General features: G+C 41.1%; 1 protein-coding gene across 1 annotated transcript in view; it reads left to right on the forward strand.

The window, feature by feature from the left end:
- Positions 1 to 11139: 11139 nt before the first annotated feature.
- Positions 11140 to 19428, forward strand: part of CEP85L (centrosomal protein 85 like) — a 131404-nt gene continuing 123115 nt past the window's right edge. Inside the window, exon 1 of the mRNA XM_054280218.1 lies at positions 11140 to 11228. Coding sequence (XP_054136193.1) covers positions 11216 to 11228 — 13 coding nt within the window. The 5' untranslated portion in view covers positions 11140 to 11215. The remainder of the gene's footprint in view (positions 11229 to 19428) is intronic.

Consider the following 19428-nt stretch of genomic DNA (forward strand, 5'->3'; position numbering starts at 1 on the left):
TGTTTAAATGAAGTTTATTCTCTTGTCTTTCACACATCTTCAATGAAGCTCAAGGTCAGCAGTTAGAGGATTTTTTAAAAAGGAAAAAAAGTGTTTCTTTTCCACTTTCTTGCTGCTTGTAGAATTTTTTTTTTTCACAAGGAATTTAATGCTGGACTACTTTCAATATTGTATCTATTACATAGCAGTATTTCCTATTCATCTTCTGAGAATTCCCTTGTACCCTGTAATGAGGAATTCAGAAGATTTTGTATTTTGTTAAATACATGATAGACCAATAATGACCAGAAATTTGCAGAATTCCTAGATATTAATCTGGCCTCTGCTGGGCTTTGCAGTAGTTGCAGAGGGATTTGTCAGAGAAAATTAGAGCTTTAGTCTGTCACACAGAGGGCCTCTGGCATCTTGGAACTCCAGAAGACAATGGGCATTTCTGCCCCATTGTAGATCGAGTGTCATTCCACAAAATGCCCAGTTCATTGCAGATTTTTCTCCAGGTCTTAAGGGTGATCAGCAGCGCTATATGATTGGTGGTGGGAGGGAAGAGAGTTGCTTTCCCCTTCCCTCTTTTTTGTTTTCCTCTTGCTTATATTGCCCAGATACTACAAAAGTCTTTGTAGAATGTCGACCTGGATTTGCCAGAAGTTGCCAGAGCACCTTGAATCATGGCTTGTGTGGCATTACTGATATAGTGGAGTATAGGTAAGAATCTAGAGAGATCTAGATACTTTAACCCCAGCCAGTCCTCTACAGAGAACAAAATTTGTGGAGGCATTCTCCAAGAGATCAGAAGGGAATTAGTAGGCACATCACAATAGCACTTCATGGGCAAAAAAACATCCCAAACATGCCATGGAAGACCACCAAGTATTTACTGTTACTTTAACCTCAGATTCAGGTATGAAAGAGGGTCCGTAGCATGGTCCTTGTTGGCTGCCAGCTGATACCAGGCTCACCAAGCAGATGAGCTTTCAGATTCTCTGGTTGATCTTTTTCACATACGACTGATGAAAGGCATTGTCAGAGGGTCCTTGTCTTGGAAGCAGTCACAGTGCCTTATTCCTTTTGCATTTTTTCAGTGTCTGAAGAAGATAAAACACTGAAAACTGAATCTCCTGAATATCTCATTTGTTCTGATCTTTGTTCAACTGTACTATAATCAGAGATTTATTAATTACTTGAGTCTGACCAGTCTGTTTCCTATACCTGATATTAACACCAACACTGACTTTTGTAGAACCAACCAGATGCAGACTGCTGTTGATCTCCCTCAAAATACAATGACATAATGCCATTAAAAAGAGAGCTGTTATTTTAATTAAAATGGGATCAATTTTCTAAACCAGGCATACATGTACTCCACAAAGTTCTATGACCATGGAAGTGCTATGGAGCAGAATGGACCTACACAAGCTGTGCTGCCTAAACCTTCCTAGGCTGCAGTTATCAGTATCTAGAGACCTAACAATGCCTTTTTCCTGATGGTCATGACCAAAGGCCATCAGATTTGCAAAACTGGTAAAAAACCAAGTCTTTAGTTGATGCTTGGGGTAAAACCATGACAGCAGTGCATGGAAACAGGCCCTCCAAGGTAGTAAAAGATGAAAAGCAATAAACAAAACAATTTAGGATGAAATATAATATTTAAGATTTTTTTATTGCTTTGGTTAATAATCTGTGCCGTAAATTGAACAAATTCTGTATTGAACAGCTAGTATATCCTTCTTACAGTCTCTAAAATTGATATAATTATATATTCTTGTAATTATAATTCAATATCTGTTAGCTTGTTACTCTGTCTTTGGACAACTCAGACAAGAATTAATAATGTCTATTTAAAACCTAATTTAATTTTCAGTGATTAAAAAATAATTAACACCAGTTCAGGCAATCTGCACATCACATTTCTTGCCATCACTTTAGTTTTCTTGGAACTGAGAAAAATAAAAGCTTTTTAAATTAAATAAAACAAATGTTGCTTTGGTCTTTCCAGGCTGTTCACAGAAAATCCCACTCTCTTCGTGTTTGTAATTAGTTGCAGTGGTTTCAGTGAAATCCCTCACTTCCTTTTTAAGCACCACTGCCTTCCCATGCTCTGCAGTGGGGTTTGGGCTCCTCCTGGGCAGAGCCCAGCAGCTGGAAGACATGGACACACACGTTCAATACTGCTATTTTTACACTTTTTTACAAGCAGAGCATTTGGCTTCTGGTTTATCTTTTTGGTTCCTTTCTTGTCTGGCTCTATTGTTTCCTACTTACAGATATGTGTGTTATGATGACCACTTTTCTTTGATGTGTATCTCCTTCCTTCTTTTCTCCTTCCTCCTCTCTCTCTTCCTTTCGGTTTTCCTGTTCAGGCTTTGTGTGATTGCCACCAATTTTGCTTACAGTGATTAGGTTAAACCACGCCACTGCCCCACACATCAGCCCAATTTAGTGCCAAAACTAAATTCCAATTTGAAGCATGTCTTTGATTCCAGCAAGTTTAATGTGATTCTCATCTGTATGAGAGGAGAGACCCGTGGCTATCCCAGCAGCCTCCCACTCTGGAATCCCTGGGACAGCAGGCAGTGTCCACAGAGCCCTTTCACACCACAGAGTAACAACCTGAGAGCAGAACTGGGCCATTGCTACCAGAGCCTCTAGAGAGCATAATCGTTTTCACTTTGTGCCGTACAGATGTAACTCTTTTTGGTAGCACAGAGTTGTTTACTGTTAAAATACGTTTTAAGCAGCTGATACATTTTCTAAAGGAGTCAGCGGTAATAATTGCTGTGCAAGCAAATCACTTTGGTATTAAATCTTTCCATCCATGTGCTCTAGGAAACAGAGAAAGAAAAGGACCAGCAGACCTGACTGTTTTTATCACTATCATGGTTGTTTTTATCACTACCCTGCTAAATCATCTCTGGTAAGTTGTCTCACAGCCCTTTTCTGATCAGATTTTTGTCAATGTAGAATAAGAATTCCCACATGGCACTATTTTATTTATAATACTGCTAGTAAAATTGTTTACAGAGAAGGTCCTCAGACTCAAGGGACTCATAAAGCAATAAATGTGCCTTTTACAGCTGTTGGGTACGGGCTTTTTGTCATCTGCCCATTAAACCAGATGCTGAATGGGGCTCACCAGTGTGGGACTCTCTCTAGAAATAACTTGCATTTCAGTTTGATGGTGTTCCTTGGCCATACACAGAAATAATGGCCATTCATTACATACAGATGGGTATGTTCAGAAAAGTCAAGTGAATATATTTGGTGTGGTTTAATCCCCCCATCACCAACTAAGCCCCACAAATCTCCAGGGGGACAGGAAAGAGAATCAGAGGAGTAAAAATGAGAACAACTTGTGTATTGAGATAAAGTTTAATAAATAAAACAAAAGCTGTGCACACACACAAGGAAAGCAAAACAAGGAATTCATTCACCACTTCCCATAGGCAGGAAGGTGTTCAGACACCCCCAGGAAAGCAAAGCCCTGTCATGTGTAATGGTTACCTGGGAAGACAAATGCCATCACTCTGAATGTGTCCCCTGCCCCTTCTTTCTTCTTTCCCCTTTATTTATGTGCTGGCCATGAGGCCATGTTGGATGGAATAACCCTTCCATCATTTGGGGTCAGCTGTCCCAGCTGTGCCCCCTCCCCTCTGCTTGTCCACCCCCAGCCTACTCACTGGGGGAGAGAAAGGCAGAAAGGTCTTTATTCTGTGTAAGCCCAGCTCAGCAAATAACAACAACATCCCTCCTATCATCAGTAGTGATTCCAGCACAAATCCAAAGCACAGCCTCCCACTACATACTATGAAGAAAACTAACTTTACCCCAGCCAAAACTATTACATTCTCTGCCCCTTATTCCATACCATTTACATCGCGGTCAGATCCCACATTTTCTAATACATTGTCATTAACCACCACACCCCTTCCCATCCTTTGGTTTAATATACAGGTATCATTCCTTTAGTTTATGGATGGGCCCTGTAAAATGTCCGTAAATTGTCACAAATGTCCACTGAGTTAATTTATTCCCTGGCTTCAGGCTCCCTTGGTTATAGTGATCACTCAGGGTGGGGAAGTGCTGTGGGTTTGTTGTGTGGAGTCACTGGGCACCAAACTCAGCTTGGGTTGGGGTCACTGCAGCACTTGCACTGCTTCTTGTAAGGCTTCTCCCCCATTGTTCAGGTGGATTGGGTACAGTAATTCCTATAGCAAAAATTTAAAGTTATGTCCATTACAAGCTCCATTCCTGGTCCCCCTGGACCACATTACAGGGCTTAACATTGCACTGAACATTGACCAGTAAACCACAAAAGTAAATCTCCAGTAGTTAAAAGTAGTTAATTTTCCTGTCTTTCTCTGTATCTATAATTAGGCTCTGAGGACTCTATTGCCCTCAGGCAGAGTGCCTGTCTCTAGCAGTTGCACAAAGAATCACAGAACCATTTAGGTGGGAAAGGACCTTTAAAAGCATCAAGTCCAACCCTTAAGTGAGTCTGACTGACTCCAAAATGCACATTTCTTACTGTTCCCACATCCTGCACTTCCTGGTTTCTTTTCATGGCCCATTGCTTAGCAATTGATTTTACTTCACACTGTGAATTCTCCATAAATAAATAACGCAATAGGCAATAATGCTTTAACATAAACGATCAGTTCTTGTGATTCTCTATTTATTCACTCAATCAATAACTTACAATTGGTAAAAAAAAGATTCATTGACAGCAAGTTCCTGCACTCCCAACCTGAATTGCTTCCCAGCAGTTGCAAAAAGACCCTACAGCCAAGAGTGAGCAGTGGGAGTTACCAGTGATTGTCACAGCACCCTGTCTCTCTTTCTTTCTGAATTACTTCTACCTTGAAATTTCAACTGGCAGGCCCAGAGTGAATTGGCTTGGATAGGTGTTCCTGTATTCATTTATATTGATACCAGAGAAATCATGATCTCAAAAGTCAGCTTTTACTTAGGCAAAACTACCTCAGCAGACAATGCTGGCATGCCATGGACGGGGTGTTGGCAGAGAGAAGCTGCTTCAGGCTGCAGCAAGACTGCTTTTTAAGTTAATTGCTTCATCTTTGCCACTGCAGGATCATGCACAGCAATTTATGCCATTATTTTGTGTCGGTTATTAGTACTAAAACCTTTTGTCACTTGAATAACTTTCACTTAATTTGAAGCACACGCTAAGAGTTTGAAAGGCAAAGTGTATGTAAAAAACAGAAATTACTGTCACTGGGAGTTACTGGATGAGGTAGACAAGCTATTGATGCCAAAATTCCAACGATCTATGCTTTAAATCCTTGGTATGATCCCTTGGTAATCTTTAAAGTATCTTACTTTGAAGCAATGTTGTCCAATGCTGAGAATCTCAGAGAACAGTGATAAAGAGAATGTGACCGAAAAATTGGATGAAAGATAACAAGAGAAACATCAGAATATTTTATGAGCATATGACTTTGGGGAGGAAATTTTATCTGAGATTTTTAACTGATAAAAAGGTATCTGAAGCCCTGATCCTGCAAAAGCCATTTAGTCCTTCAACAATGAGGAGAAATATAGAATATGCCTGGATTTAGAAATACAAAATGCATTTTTTAATGTTTGAAATAAGATGTAATGTTGAAATTCTCTATGCCTGCAAATATATTTCCTATGTCTCTTCAGAGACCTAACTTCTGACAAAAGTAGTGGGTTGAGAGAAAGAGTGGGTTTAACTGGAGCATAAGCTTTTCACAGTTCACATTAAGTTCTGCATTTCCTAGAAAGAAGCTTATATATGTATGGTAATAGATCCTACCTCTATTTCTGCTACACCACAAAAGAATTCCAGCACCTAAATATGTCCTTTAGGTAAAATTTTCTCATCAGATGAAGTGCATATGCATGTTTAAACAAATTTGATCTCCATGTCTGATGTTGCCCCATCAATTCAGTACCATTTCTTAAGTCCTCAAGGAGATCCATACATTAAAACCCCTCATGCATATGAATAAAAGAGTGTTATTTAATATACATGTCTTCTGAATCATTAATCTATAATTTTAGATTCTGTGTTTGCCTTGCACTAAAAGGGAGTTTATTCTACTGAATCAAACATTATAGGAAGAAAAAGAAGCATGGGCTGCCAAAACACTTTGGTACAGGAATTTTCAATGAGTTTTCACAAATTGCCCATAACAATCAAATATGTCTTTCAAGTGAAGTCATACTCAGAAGAAACCTGGGGGATACTGTGAGTTGCACTGGTTTCTGTAAATTGCAAGTGAAAAGGACCAAGCTATCAATTTTTTCATCACAAAGTGGGGTAGGATCAATGGATCCTTCTCTCTCACATGGTCTCCACAGGTCTCAAGAAACTTAGAAAAGCACAGAAACTTAAGCTGTCATTGAAAACAACGTGATTAACAGCAAGTCTGTGAAGAGCAAAACCACAGAAGTGTGGCCGTTCCTGAATACTTTCTGTATAAAGACGTTTTAAATCAATGGAATTTGAACTTCTGCTTAGACTGAAAAAGGTCAAAATAAACAAATACATAAGCAACAAATTGAAATAACAGAAATATAACAATCTGACATTCCACATTTTGTGTTCTTGCTGAGGTCAACAAAAGAAGTGAGATTTATTTTCTTTGTATTGTACATATGTTTGCATCACAATGTCAGTGTGGCCACATTTCTAAAAGTCACTGTAATTTTTTAACCATTCCTTTACAATGCTCTGAATTATTCTAGTGAGACAAGCCTTTCTGCTTTTCTTTCTTTTTTTTTTCTCTGTAAGATGAACTATGGGGATTCCTGCTGAATGAGTGATTATTTCCAGCTGTGTTAATAAATTTTCTGAAAAGACAACAAGGAATTGTTTAGATGTTGTGTTTTAACTGTCCAAAAATCAATTTTAAATTTTTAAAGGAGATGTCTATTATTGGTTGCAAAGAAGTAGCAATTATACTGTGGGAAACAAATCTTTATGAGGAATGGAGAAGGAGCAGCCCAGAAACATTTCTGTGATTCATATCTTTTTCAGGAGTCTTTCCTTAAGAAGGGCACTTCAGATGAAAATCCTTCCCTTTTTTAAAAAGTGCAGGACTTTATGCCATGTTTGGTTTTAAACTTAGCCTTGTCTCTTCCCCCACAGTGAAGCCATATGGTTTGAATTAAAGAAACAAAGTACGAAGTAATAACTGTATTTTTAAGATGTTGCTCAGGAATACATCCATTAATGAGAATAGCTAATGTAAAGAAGCAGCCTCACATAACAAAAAGGCTGAACTCCAAAACAATTCTTTATCCATTCAAAAAGTAAACTTGTATAAACACTTATTTAGTAGAGATAGAACTATCAGCTCTGCAGAATCAAGATTTTTATATGAATTCCTGTGGTTTGCTTTTTTTTCAGACAGTGTTTATCAAAACACTGTTTAGAGCAATTATTTAGTCCATAGATCTTTGTCTCTGCATCCAGTGAACTTCTAGAGTCTCCACTTCCAGAGGTAAATTATAGCCCTGAGCTCCAGAGCTGGTTTAGCTGATCTGATCATTCAGAAAACTGTTGGAATTTGTTCCAAAGAAAAATTTGTTCCAAAGAATTCCATTTGTTCTGGTTGTATTTGCAGTAATCTTTATTTGGGTGAGGACAACGAGGTGTTTCACTAAGTGAAAGGAGTTGTATAAATGTAGTGGAGGGATCCACATGCAGGTAATGTCTTAACATTACCCAAATGCAATCAGTGGTAGCTAGATCAATATTTATCATAACAATAATTATCTGAACAATTGTCTGGATTCCAAGAGAAAGTGGCAGTGTGTAAACCCTATTAATCCCATGAGGAGACGTATCTCCTAGCAAGGAAATGTATTTCAGAGTTTCATTTAGCCTCAAGAGTATTGCATCAGAAAAACAAAGACTTGGGTATCAGAGTTAAAAATTTATATCTTCAAAACCCCTGCAGTACTTCTCTACAGCACAAAAGGGAGTTCCTCCATGCCAATTTTCCAGCAATGAAGTTCCCTCAGGAGTTAAGTGTATGTTTTGTGTACAGTCTGTTGCTACCTAGTGCATGTAGCTAAGCTACACTGAGATCTCTCTTTTAAGCAAATATCTACTGAACTCAGTGGTAAGACCAGGTACATTTTGTATTCAATGAATCTGGTTCAATGTACAAGATAATTTGCCCTTTAAACAATAGTTCAAACACCTGTGTTCAAGTTCATTTTCTGGTCATGAGTTTTTGAACTCACATCTATTATGATTGCTTAAATTAGCTACATAATGCTATAGGATGTAGTTTTAACCTTTTCATTGCAAAATGGGATGGCTTTATGTAGTAATTAGAAAAAGGCAATAACTTTTGGACTAGACCACTTGTCTAGATCAGGGAAGGAAAAGAAAGAAAGAAAAACTTAGGTTCTTCCATCTACTCTTGTGAGTCATTAAATATCCAAACAATAAATGGGATTACCCAAACCCAGGTGAATGCTTAAACATCAAAAGCAAGAAGAGACACAATGTAAATGTGTAAACATTCAATGCAAAGAGCAACACTTCAAACACAAGGAATTAAGAGAACCCCATCCCATGCTGAGGCCAAAGTTGATCCCTCTTTTGCAGCTGTGTTGGCGTCTCTTCCCTGTGAGCTGAACTGCTTGTAATGATTCAGGCACCTTTTCCTTTAGCTGTTGGGGGTTTCATTCAAGGATTAGGTCTCTGAAGATAGATAGAAAGCCAGTCATTTAAAATCTAGGGGATTTTTGGGAAGCTGGTCCCTATAATGTTGCAGCTGGATCCTCTTTCCCCTCTCACGCTGCAGGTCAGCTACATTCCTGCAGTACAGCTCAAAGGAACTGGTCATGCTTTGCCAGAGTGATGGGCTGAGAGAGAGGACAGGACAGCTGGGTGAACTTCCACAGAGGGTCAGCAGTGTCAAACTGCAGAAAGAGAAATGATGGTTATTCCTGAAAAAGCTGGGGACAAGGAGAGAGGGGAGAGGGCAATCACAGGGATTGCATTATACAGTCCATTCTGAAGGGAAAAATATAGGAAGAAGGGGAAACAATCAAAATATTAAAAGGCCTTTAAATTTTTAAAATAATTGTATATTTACTTACTAGAAGTCTGCTTAGTAAGATGAGGTCATGCAGTCAAACTTTTTAGTAGGGCCTGTAGCAGCAGGCCAAGGGGCAATGGCTTTAAACTGAAAGAGGATAGATTTAGATTACATATAAGGAACAAATCTTATATGGTGAAACACTGGCACAGATTGCTCAGAAGGTGGTGGATGCACCATCCCTGGAAATATTCAAGGTCAGGTTGGACAGAGCTCTGAGCAGCCTGGTCCAGTGGAAGATGACCCTGCTCACTTTAGGGGGTTGAACTACATGATATTTAAAGGTGCATTCCAACTGAAACTATTGTGTGATTCTAGGAATAAGAGAGAAGGGAGGAAGCTGGAAAGTGAAGAGTCACTTGAAAAGGAAAGAGAGGGTTAAGGCAATAAGAAGAACCCAGACAGGAAATGAAAGATGAAACTCAAGGACAAAAGGACTTTTAATTCTGTATCAATTACAGACGTGTCAGCCTCTTCAGTCAGTGAGTAATATCCATTCTTGTCAAATGATCTGCTACCGTTATCTGCTGATAAGATTGTAGTAGAGGTGTGGGGGGGAAATTGCTACTTTTTGGTTGCGTTTGCAGGTTCTTCAAAAAGTGGCAAAATTACCAAGGGTGTCAAATAACCCGCAGGGCAGGTGTGCTTGGCACAGGCAGGGGGTCTGTGGAAGCTCACGCCATGTTTTTCCAGCCACTGCTGTTCAGACTATCTGCAGATGCAGCAAGGAAAGACTGGCTATATTTAATGGGAAAAATGCAAAGAAACTAGATGGATTTCACCAAAGCTAGGTAGAACTTCTCCTTCCATGCCTTTTGACTTGTGTTGTGCAAGACAGCATTTCTGACTTGCTGGCACAGATGTTTCCTTTTACATGTGTGTCTCCAGTGGTGTTCAGGCTGACATGGAGCTGTGTAAGCAGGACCTCCTGGAGTCCGTGTCACGGAGCTGACTCAGCTTGCAAGCGAACACTTCTCCCTGTTCACCAACCCTGCAGAGTCAGATGGAGTTCCTGGAGGAATTCTGCAAGTTTCTTGACCCATGCCCAGAAACACAGGTTCTGTAGGCTAGATTTGCCCTTCAGCAGTCCTATACAACTGCTCTTTTCTGAAATTCTGACGTCTTTTGCAACCACAACATCTCTGCAAGATTTTTCAACTGTTTTGCAGTTATAACTTAGTTGTCAACATTTCATCCACTTGCATGAATAGTTTGTTGCTCTGCTGCTAATCTCTACCTTATCTAACTATTCAGTGGGTACTAAACTGAGCGACAAAAATGCAGAGCTGAAAGTCTAAACCCTGGTGAGGCAATCCAGTTATCAAAGACATGCCACATGCCTGCAGTATGTGATGCTATCAGAGCTTTTCCATGAGTTCCCAATCTTACTTTTGCATATTTCTGTGAGCTGGATATTAATGGCAGCTTTCTGCATCTGTCAGATGCTAACTCAGAAACAAAAAAGAGATTGTAGTTCCTGTCTAAAAGGCTGTGGGACACTGGCAAGGATTCAGGGAGCTGTTTGCCCTGCTATGAAACCCTGTTTGAGAAGGTAGAAGCGGGGTCCTGATTAACCTATGGACAATGTTCTGCCTCAGCAGAGAGAATGCAGGGGCCTGTGCAACCCTTGAGCGTGCACATCTCTACCACACTGTAGCAAAAGGCAGGACAAGAGAGGTCCAAGTTTATCCCTATGTGACAAAGAGGAACTTAAGGTCAGTATTGCCTTTATTAAAGACTGTGAACACCTGTCCAGATGAATTCAGCATTAAATGGCAGCAGTCCTGGGGTGCTTTTCATAAGTAGGTCTGGGAGCACTTCACAGAGGCAAGCACTGCAATTCTGAGCACAGAACTCTGGGTAACAAAGCCTTTCCACAGACATATTTCTGGTAGATCTTTGTTAAAGTCACTTCTCTCCACGTGGCGTCAGTTTGAGATTTACATGCAAAGTGCACGAAGGAGGGAGGCGGCTGCCTGTTGCTGTTACCAACCCAGGGCTGAGTGCCTCTGCACTTTGCAGTGCGTGGTTGGAGCTGCAGCCCTGCAGCTCTCCCCTCACCACCACCATTTCCTGTTGCACTCATTTGAACAGACAATGTTCCTGAGGAAGTTATGAAGACGGCAAGTAAGTTGCTGCCCTAATTTCTTTGTGTTTGGTTAAGAGTGCTTTCTTATTTATGCTGGTTAGAGCTTAGTTACGGCGCTTCTCTAACATTTGGAGGGATGAGAAGCTTGTGCTTCCGGAGACCATATGGGCAAAACTGTGCATTCTGCAGTGCCCTCAGCATGTTGCTCAGAAACAGCTGCAGAAGATTCAAGGCAGCTCTTTTCTCACTGGTGCTGAAACTGTGAGGGAAATGACTTAAATATTGAGTTGCAAGACCCTGCTGCAGCTGTGATGTCAGATAAGAAAATGTAACTGTTGGTAAATCTGCTGTATGACTGTAAATGTTTCTTAAAGGCAGTAACTGGAAAAAGCAATTTCACATGTTTAAGCCAGCACTATTTTTTTAAAGTGCTTAATTATTTACGCCTTCAGATGGACTCTCCCAGCAGCTGAGAAGTGTGTGCTAGAGAGCTCCCTGGCACCTCACAAAACAGGGCTCTCACTAGGAAGGATGTCTGTACCTTTCAGCTGACAGCCATGGCTTCCTGCCTTTGTTTGGGGAGATGATGCAGTGGAGGGAAGCAGCAAGATTGCTGTCTGCCTGAGGAGCAGATAACCTGCACAACTTGCAGCGGGGATCAGGGGACGGCTTTGGCTTTGCCTGCCCTCTGTCACGACAGCAGCTGCCTTGCTGGTTACAGCTCCCAAGTGTGCAGGGGGCTGGACACAGCTCTGGAGCAAGGGGATTATCCAGAGAGAATATTAGGTGCTATCCTTTCTTTTCTGGGCACACAGGAAATGTTGTGGGAAAAGCTGAGTTGCTAGGCAGTTGTTTTGCTGGTAATGCGGGAAGGAAGCCAGCACAGAGCGAGCCACAGAGGGGCCGTTCTTCTCAGGCCACAGAGGAGCACAGCCCCAGAGGGTTCTGTGCCCTCCCAGTTCTCCTCTGTGCCTGGAAACCCTGGATGCCATGTATCACTGCTTTTAAAACTGATAAATCAATTGTGGCGCTCTTCTTTCCACACACCCAAAAAGTTTTAATTTCTTTAACATCTGTCTGATCAGTTCTTAAGTTTCAGTTTGCTAAAGCAAATCTTCTGTTGTTACTTCTAGAAAAAGTGAGATTTAGAAAAGGAAAGAAAGCGATTAACTTGGAAAGTGGCAAATGCAAAAAAAAAAAAAAAAGAGTAAAAATTATGATCTAGTGTGTGAAATGAATAATAGAGAAAATAAATTCTTTAGCTGTATACTCATCAATGATACTTCAGGTTTTGCTGCAGCATCACTTTAAGGATTTATTCTGCTTAAGGTTAAGTAAAGTAAAATATTCCCCTAAACGCACTAATTTAAATCATGAAGTGATATGTGAGGGCCCAAGACATTCCTTGTAGTTTATGTGAAGAATTGCAAAAATGCAGAGACTTAAAATGGTGAGACTTACTAGCCTTAGTAATCGGCACTAATTTCCATTTCTGAGACCAAGTAGAGAGAAATGCACAGTCCTTGTGCATCACAGTGTATTTCAGTGAGCTGTGAGAGTTAGGTACTTCAGCTGCAGAATTAGGAACACAATGCCAGACAGTGGGAAGCCAGAAAGGTGCTCTTCAGGAGAGTCACAGACACGATACGGACACTCTGATGTGAAGAACACAGACGGTGTTTTTCAATGCCACTACTCATCTTGTCTCCCCTGCCTCCTGTGAGTCTCTAAAAGGTTTTGTGTAAGAGAAACTACCCTTAGGTTTGGTGCTCCTGGCATCACCACTGACAGTGCCAGCAGGGTCTCACGGTCAGACAAGTGTGGAGAACAGGATCTTGCACCCTGAGTCACCTTCCTGCTGCCTGGTGGCAAATTTATTTTAAAGGATTATTGTAGCTTAGCATTGGTGCTGCCAGCCCAAATCTCGGTCGGTGCCAAGCCTGGCAGTGGTGTGAATGGTTTGCCATGAATGCTCAGGAGGAGGATGAGTTTCATGCAAAAGGGAGCTCTCATTCCTGCTGCCTTTAATGCACAAGATCTTTGGCAGCCTGAGAAACCAGAAGCTGGGTGTCATCTTGCACCATTACTATATGCAACTTCCTTACTTCCTTCACTTGCTTTGATGTGCTGCAGTCAATATTTCGTAAGAAGTGGCTAAGATCATTATGCCATTTTTCAGCTCATGTTTGTTAGTTTCAATTTCTGCTGGCATAGTAGCTGAATATAAAACCTTATTTTCTTCACACAAGAATTCAATTTCTTTCTTATTTCGCTTCATAAATAAGTCAATGTATGGAATTGTATTACAAAAGCCCTACTAAATAATAAATAATGCATTTGGTCTGCCACATGATTCTGTGCTTGTCTCTTTGCCCAGTGCTCCTCCAATTCACAAAATGGGTTTTGTATCGTAGTGCATGTAAGTTTAGATTCTTTGCTGTACCTTTCATAAAACTCAGGCCTGTTGGGAACTAGATGCTTCTGCTAAGAGTTTATATAGAGCAGTATCATACAGAGCAAAAAAGTCTTTATTTATTTTACAAAGTCTCTCTGAAGTTTTAGTTACGTGATTTGGTTGTTTTTTTGGTTTTTTTTTTTTTTTTTTGGTTGGTTTTTCTTTTCTTATGAGATAATGAAGTTTGGAGTTGGTAAGCCCCCTGACTCTGTCACATACAGATTGTGTTTTGAAAGAACTTGCAAAGGTGCTAGAGGAGCTCAGAGTTTAGCTGTTCTGTGTCTGTTGTATGCCTCATCTATATGAACTCCATCCATATTATTTATGTGCTTCAGGAGACTGTGCTGGAAAGGGTCTAGAAAGCAGTTTGAAAGAAATGTTTGTTTGCTGTTTGAACTATCCAGGTGCTTGCAAGGGTAATTGCAGCCAAAACTAAAATGAATGATTGTTTCTCTTCAAAAGCTTCTACTGCCTCATCTGCATGTGCATTATTATGCTCAAACTAAATAGAAAATTGACCTAAAAAAATCCATCTGGTGTTGACAGTATCATGAGTGATTCTTCCCTAAGACTCCCTCAACTCTTGTTTATGTCAGTGACAAAGGTTCCAGCTGATCTCAAGGCAGCACAAGAAGTGAGGGGAAATCAAGGCATTAGTAGAACATTCTAGAGATACCTATGACAAAACTCGATTGTGAGAAGATGGTGAGCCACAAGCTTTTGGCACAAGGCCAGGACAAAATGCAGAGGAATATCTAGAGGCCCTTAAAAAGTTCTGTCTTGAATATGCCATGAAAGAGATTAAGGCACCCTCGATAGTAGAAGATATCCTGACCTGTGAAAAGGCAGAGGTGGGGAATATGGTGAAGGGGTGTGCACATTATGAGTGGGAAAAACCCCCAAACTTTGCAGAAAATGCAAGCAAACAGATAAAGTGGAAATAAACGATCTTTTAGGAACTTTGAAATTGCAGAATTGTCTTCAGATTTTTCAAGGTGAGAGAGGTATTCAAAGTAGTAGGGACTAATAAGGAAGCACCACAAGGCTTTGAACACCAGAACACCAATGCTGAAAATCTGGTTAGCTCAGGAAACGACACTCTAAGACAAGATAATATTCAAAATATAGAAGTCTGCAAGCAGAATGATGATGACGAGGATTGCATTGTAGGAGAGAAAGTTGAGTGCCATCCAGAAATCAGTGAAAACAAAAGTTCCAAAGAGTGGATGGCTCTGAGCAGAATGATCCAGGGGAAGAGAAACTGGTCTGTTCAGGGAGGTACATGGGCTATGTAATACACAGAAAGAAAGAAAGAAAAAAGTTTCTTAAATAAAGAATGAGAAAAGTCAATTCTGTTGTTAGTGCCTCAGAAAAGTGAACTGCTAAGCTGCATAAGTCACCAGAGATGGCTGATCAGGGAAATTAGGCCCTTTTCAAACAGCTGTGAGCTGTTAGGTCACACTCCAGCTGTTAGTAAAGCGCTTTGTGATTCACAAAGCAGTGCTGGAATCAGTGGAGGCAGGTAGGCTTGGCTCCCAAAAACTTCTCAGGTGTGGTAAGATCAGTGATCTTAAACAACACAGGCCAAGCAATTAGTTTAAGGTGATAACTAGCACTAGATAGGATGTCTGTTATCTCTCAGTACCTTCCTAGCTTTCTTGAAGGAACTCATTAATGGAGTTAAAATGGCAGAAAGGGTCACAATAGGAAGATTTGTTTGGTGAACGCAGAGAATGGAAATTTGAAGAGTAAAGGCAACAGCTCCTGCAGACTGGTAAGTTGAAGTACTGATCCGTTTGTAGAAACCTGGCAAAAGCTGTGGCAATGGAGAAATGAGAATTACATGGATAGTAACAGGCAGTGCTGTGGCTGAGGTGGATCACCTTTTGTGCAAAGGCAGCTTGATCACAGAGGATAGAAATTGTTTAAGGAAACCATGAGGGATTGTGCAGGGGAGGTGTTCTTGGCTTATGCAAGGTTTCCACAGAGGGAGAGATAATCAACTTTCAGCCTGTGGTTTACAAGTCCCTGGGAATGTGTGGATTAATGGGCACTGGAACAGGGAAGTGGTCACAGCACCAGTCTGACAGAATTAAAGAAACATTTGGACAACACTCTCAGGGACATAGTGTGACTCTTGGGGTGTCTTGTGCAGGGCCGGGAGTTGGATTTGATGATCCTGATGGGCCATTTCCAGCTCAGCTTATTCTATGATTCTGTGATTCTAAGCCCATGCAGCACCTGTAAAAAAGCAAGTTTTACTGTCAGTGAATTTAGCATTTGTGAATGGTCTTGAGAAAGCAGAGAAGGGGATTAACAAAAAAAGGTTAGAAAGAGTGGCAGGTGTTGCAATTTAGTTCCACCTATAAATGAGTGGAGCAGATCTGTCAGATCTTGCAACTCTTCCTGGACCCTGTAACAAAAGTTGCTCTAATCATACACACCTGGTGTTTGCCTTCAATCAAAAATGTTGAATGTTGCTACCAAAGCTTTTAAAGAGCTTTTTAAATTTTCCAGTGTGTATCATCAGTACCTAAATTGAGGCTGGACTAAATAATGCTTTCATCATCCTCTAAATAATTTCAGGCACTGGTCTTGCCTCTGTCTCCTTTTGAATAACCTGCTGGGAGGCAGAGGATCTTGTCCAAAGACTGTTGCATCTACTGCTGATTCTGATGGAAATACAATAGCAATATCTTTAAAATACTGCTGACTTGTATGGCAGGATAGCATTTGTTAAAATACTCCTCTGCTTTATTTAATTAACTTGTATCACTTGGTGTCATCATAGTTTTAATTTTGCCATCTGCTGCCCTTAGATTTATAGGCAACAGTGTGGTGTCCCTTCTGAAAGGATTCCTTGGAATAGTTTGTGCAGTGATGTCTTGTGAGGAACAAGGACACAGGGCGCTGAAATCTTGTTAGTCCTCACAAAAGCTGAAGTGTCTTCTGAGAGCTTCTTAAAAGCAATAAAATGTCCATAAAGCAGATTGGTAGGAGGAGCACACACTGGATGAAATGCACAGGGGAGAAGAGATTGCACAAAAAAACCTCAGTGAAGTGCTAAGAATTGAGTGGAAGCAGCTACCTTCCTTTGAAGCTTCTCACTTTTACAACACCCCCTTCAAGCAGAGGTGCAGTTTTGCCCACTTTGTCCATCACCATCTACATCCAGAGCTGCTTGCTGGTGGTCTGTGCCATAGCATCCCTTTCAAATGCTGATGATGCATTTCTGCTCTCATTTCCTCCTCTGAACACCCATATCTGTCACACACAGCCACCCTACAGCTGTATTCTGGTGAATCCTCCAAGATAAAAATAACAGGAGCTACCCTGGGGAAGGAATGAAGTAAAATGGCTCCAAGGATTGGAGCCTGAAGTTCCAAACAACAATAAGAATTTAAAAAGTGACGCTAAGGGAAGTAAAGACACTTTAGAAAATGAGAAACTGAGCCTTCATTTCTGACTGTGGTTTTCAAAGCAATAATGGTTTCCTTCTCTCACTCTGCCCAGCACATTAGCACGTATTTTCCCCAAAATAGCAAATTATGATGATTAGAGTACAGAGAGAGAGCCAAAGGATTTACTAACATATATTCTATGCATACCAGTGGTGGTTATGTCATAGAGAAAAAATGCCTGGGATTTTTTTTCCCAGTTTTTATAGCAATAACCAACAGAGGTCAGGGCATTTCTTAAAGATTTAGTGACTGTTTGGAGTTAATATCTTTCACCTCACTTATGGACAACCATTTGCTCCCATCCAGCCATTTATCTGCTGGAAACACTCTGCACAACAGTCACCATTTCCTATGGAATAGGAGCACAAATCAGTAAAAATGGTGTTTGGGCAGCTACCTTGCACGTAAAATGCACGTCATGGGCAAGAATAAAGGCAGGAAACAAAAGCCTCCTGGACACAGGACTGGCCTGATTTTTATGGGACACAACCCCATCCTTCTGCTGGACGTTCAGGAAAACAGGTTGACCTTTTCTGACCCCCTTTTACATACCAGCCTCCTCATTCAGTGTTTAAAATAGCAGAATTCAGATTTTTTTTTGTAATTTAAGTAACGGAGCAGTTTTAAAGGTTACGCACAAAAACTCTTGTAAAAAGCTTTTCAGGCCAAGATGTGTCTTTACTCCTGCAGAGGCTTTGATGCTGTAAAAGTGTGTCTTTCCATCTTATGTAAACTGCCTGGCACCTTGCAAAATGATGCTGTCCACACTCATTAATTCAGTTTTGCAAAGCTCCTGGGGCAGAGCTGGAGGGGAGCAGAGAGGGCATCAGTTCAGAGGTCCCACAGCAAGAAAAGCCTGTCTGAGCAAACACCCAAGCAAGGCAGATGGTGAGAAGGTGAAGGCATGGCCCCAGAGGAGAACATCCAAGCAGAGTGAGGAGGAAGCTGCATAGAGATTGCACACATAGATGTGATTACACACAGAGGAGCAAGGAATGGGGAAAAACCAGCCAGGTTTATGAGAAATGGAGCAGAAAAGAAATATAATGAAAGGCTTAGTCTCAAAAAGCCCCCATAAAATATGAGCCCAAATGATAGAACTTCTTGTATGTGCCTGAATATTTTGAGCAGTTATTTCTTACAGTTTTGAATAAATATTTCTAAAATACAATAGTATGGTTTTGCTATTATTATCTTATTATTTAAAAGGCTTTTGTTTAGTTCTTCTGGACAAAATCCAAATAAGATTAGTCATGTGTATTTAAATCCTTTGTTTTGGAAATTATCTTACACATGTGAGAGAAACACATCTCTGGTGAGCAGTATTGCTGGAGATGGTGAGGAGGAGAATCCCTGTGCTGGTATTCCTGCTGGCCCTACTCCACAGGCCCCAGCCAAGAGACTGAGATTATACAGACACGGGGTGTCAGAAAGAGTCTGCTTTGGAGAGGGGCTTTTATTCTCCTTTCATTCCTAGCCTTTAAGCCTGGGAAGCAGAGCAGATGCCACAAGCCACACTTCCTGCATCAGGACTCGTGGCCTGGCCCTGGCAGCTGGAGGGGCACACATCCCAGGCTGGAGGCCAAGGGATGTGTAACACCTCCATGGGGTTCTGTGACAGTGTGGGGCACCCACCCCACCCTTCTGCCACAGGGCCAGGAACCAGTGAGATCCCATTGCTGCAGCTTGGGAAGACAGGGAAAAGATGCATGTTATGAGTTAGAATATGGCAGAAAATAGAATTCTGAAAACTTCAAGCAGCATATTTTAGCATAGCAGTGTATTCTGGGACTGTCCTGGCTGGACACTCTATCTGTGTGTCCAGCCAGCACAAGTGTCCACTCAGACTCTCCTTGGGTTTAACTGATCATTTCCTGGAATTTTACATCAGTTATATCAGGAGGAAAAAACTTTTGACAAGCATTAAATCAAAGATAATGGAACCCTCTTAACTGGAAATTCTTTTATTTGTTTAGCTGTGATGATGATAGGGCAGTTCAGTGGAAAGTCAGGAGGCATGCAGGAAACAGGCTGCTCTGCTGGGCCATCACTGGGCTGCAGCAAGCCCTGAGGAAGCAGGGAAGTGAGTGACCAAACCAGGGAACAGGGACAAGCTGAGCCACAGGGCAGGACACTGAGCTTTGGTGCAGGGGAGAGCAGAGGGAGAAGCTGGCTGGGAGGAGAACTGAGTGCTGGTGCTTGTGTGGATTACTGGGGTACAAGTCCCTCCTCATCTTACCCTGTTGGTGCTTCTGGTTTTATTTTTGCTGTGGCACAAAAGGGAACATGGGGTTCACCAACTCAAATGGTTTCTAATTTAGG

The sequence above is a fragment of the Melozone crissalis genome, unplaced genomic scaffold, assembly GCF_028551555.1.
Source record: "Melozone crissalis strain CALT ecotype California unplaced genomic scaffold, PUWL_Pcris_2 ptg000027l_1, whole genome shotgun sequence".
NCBI lineage: Eukaryota > Metazoa > Chordata > Aves > Passeriformes > Passerellidae > Melozone > Melozone crissalis.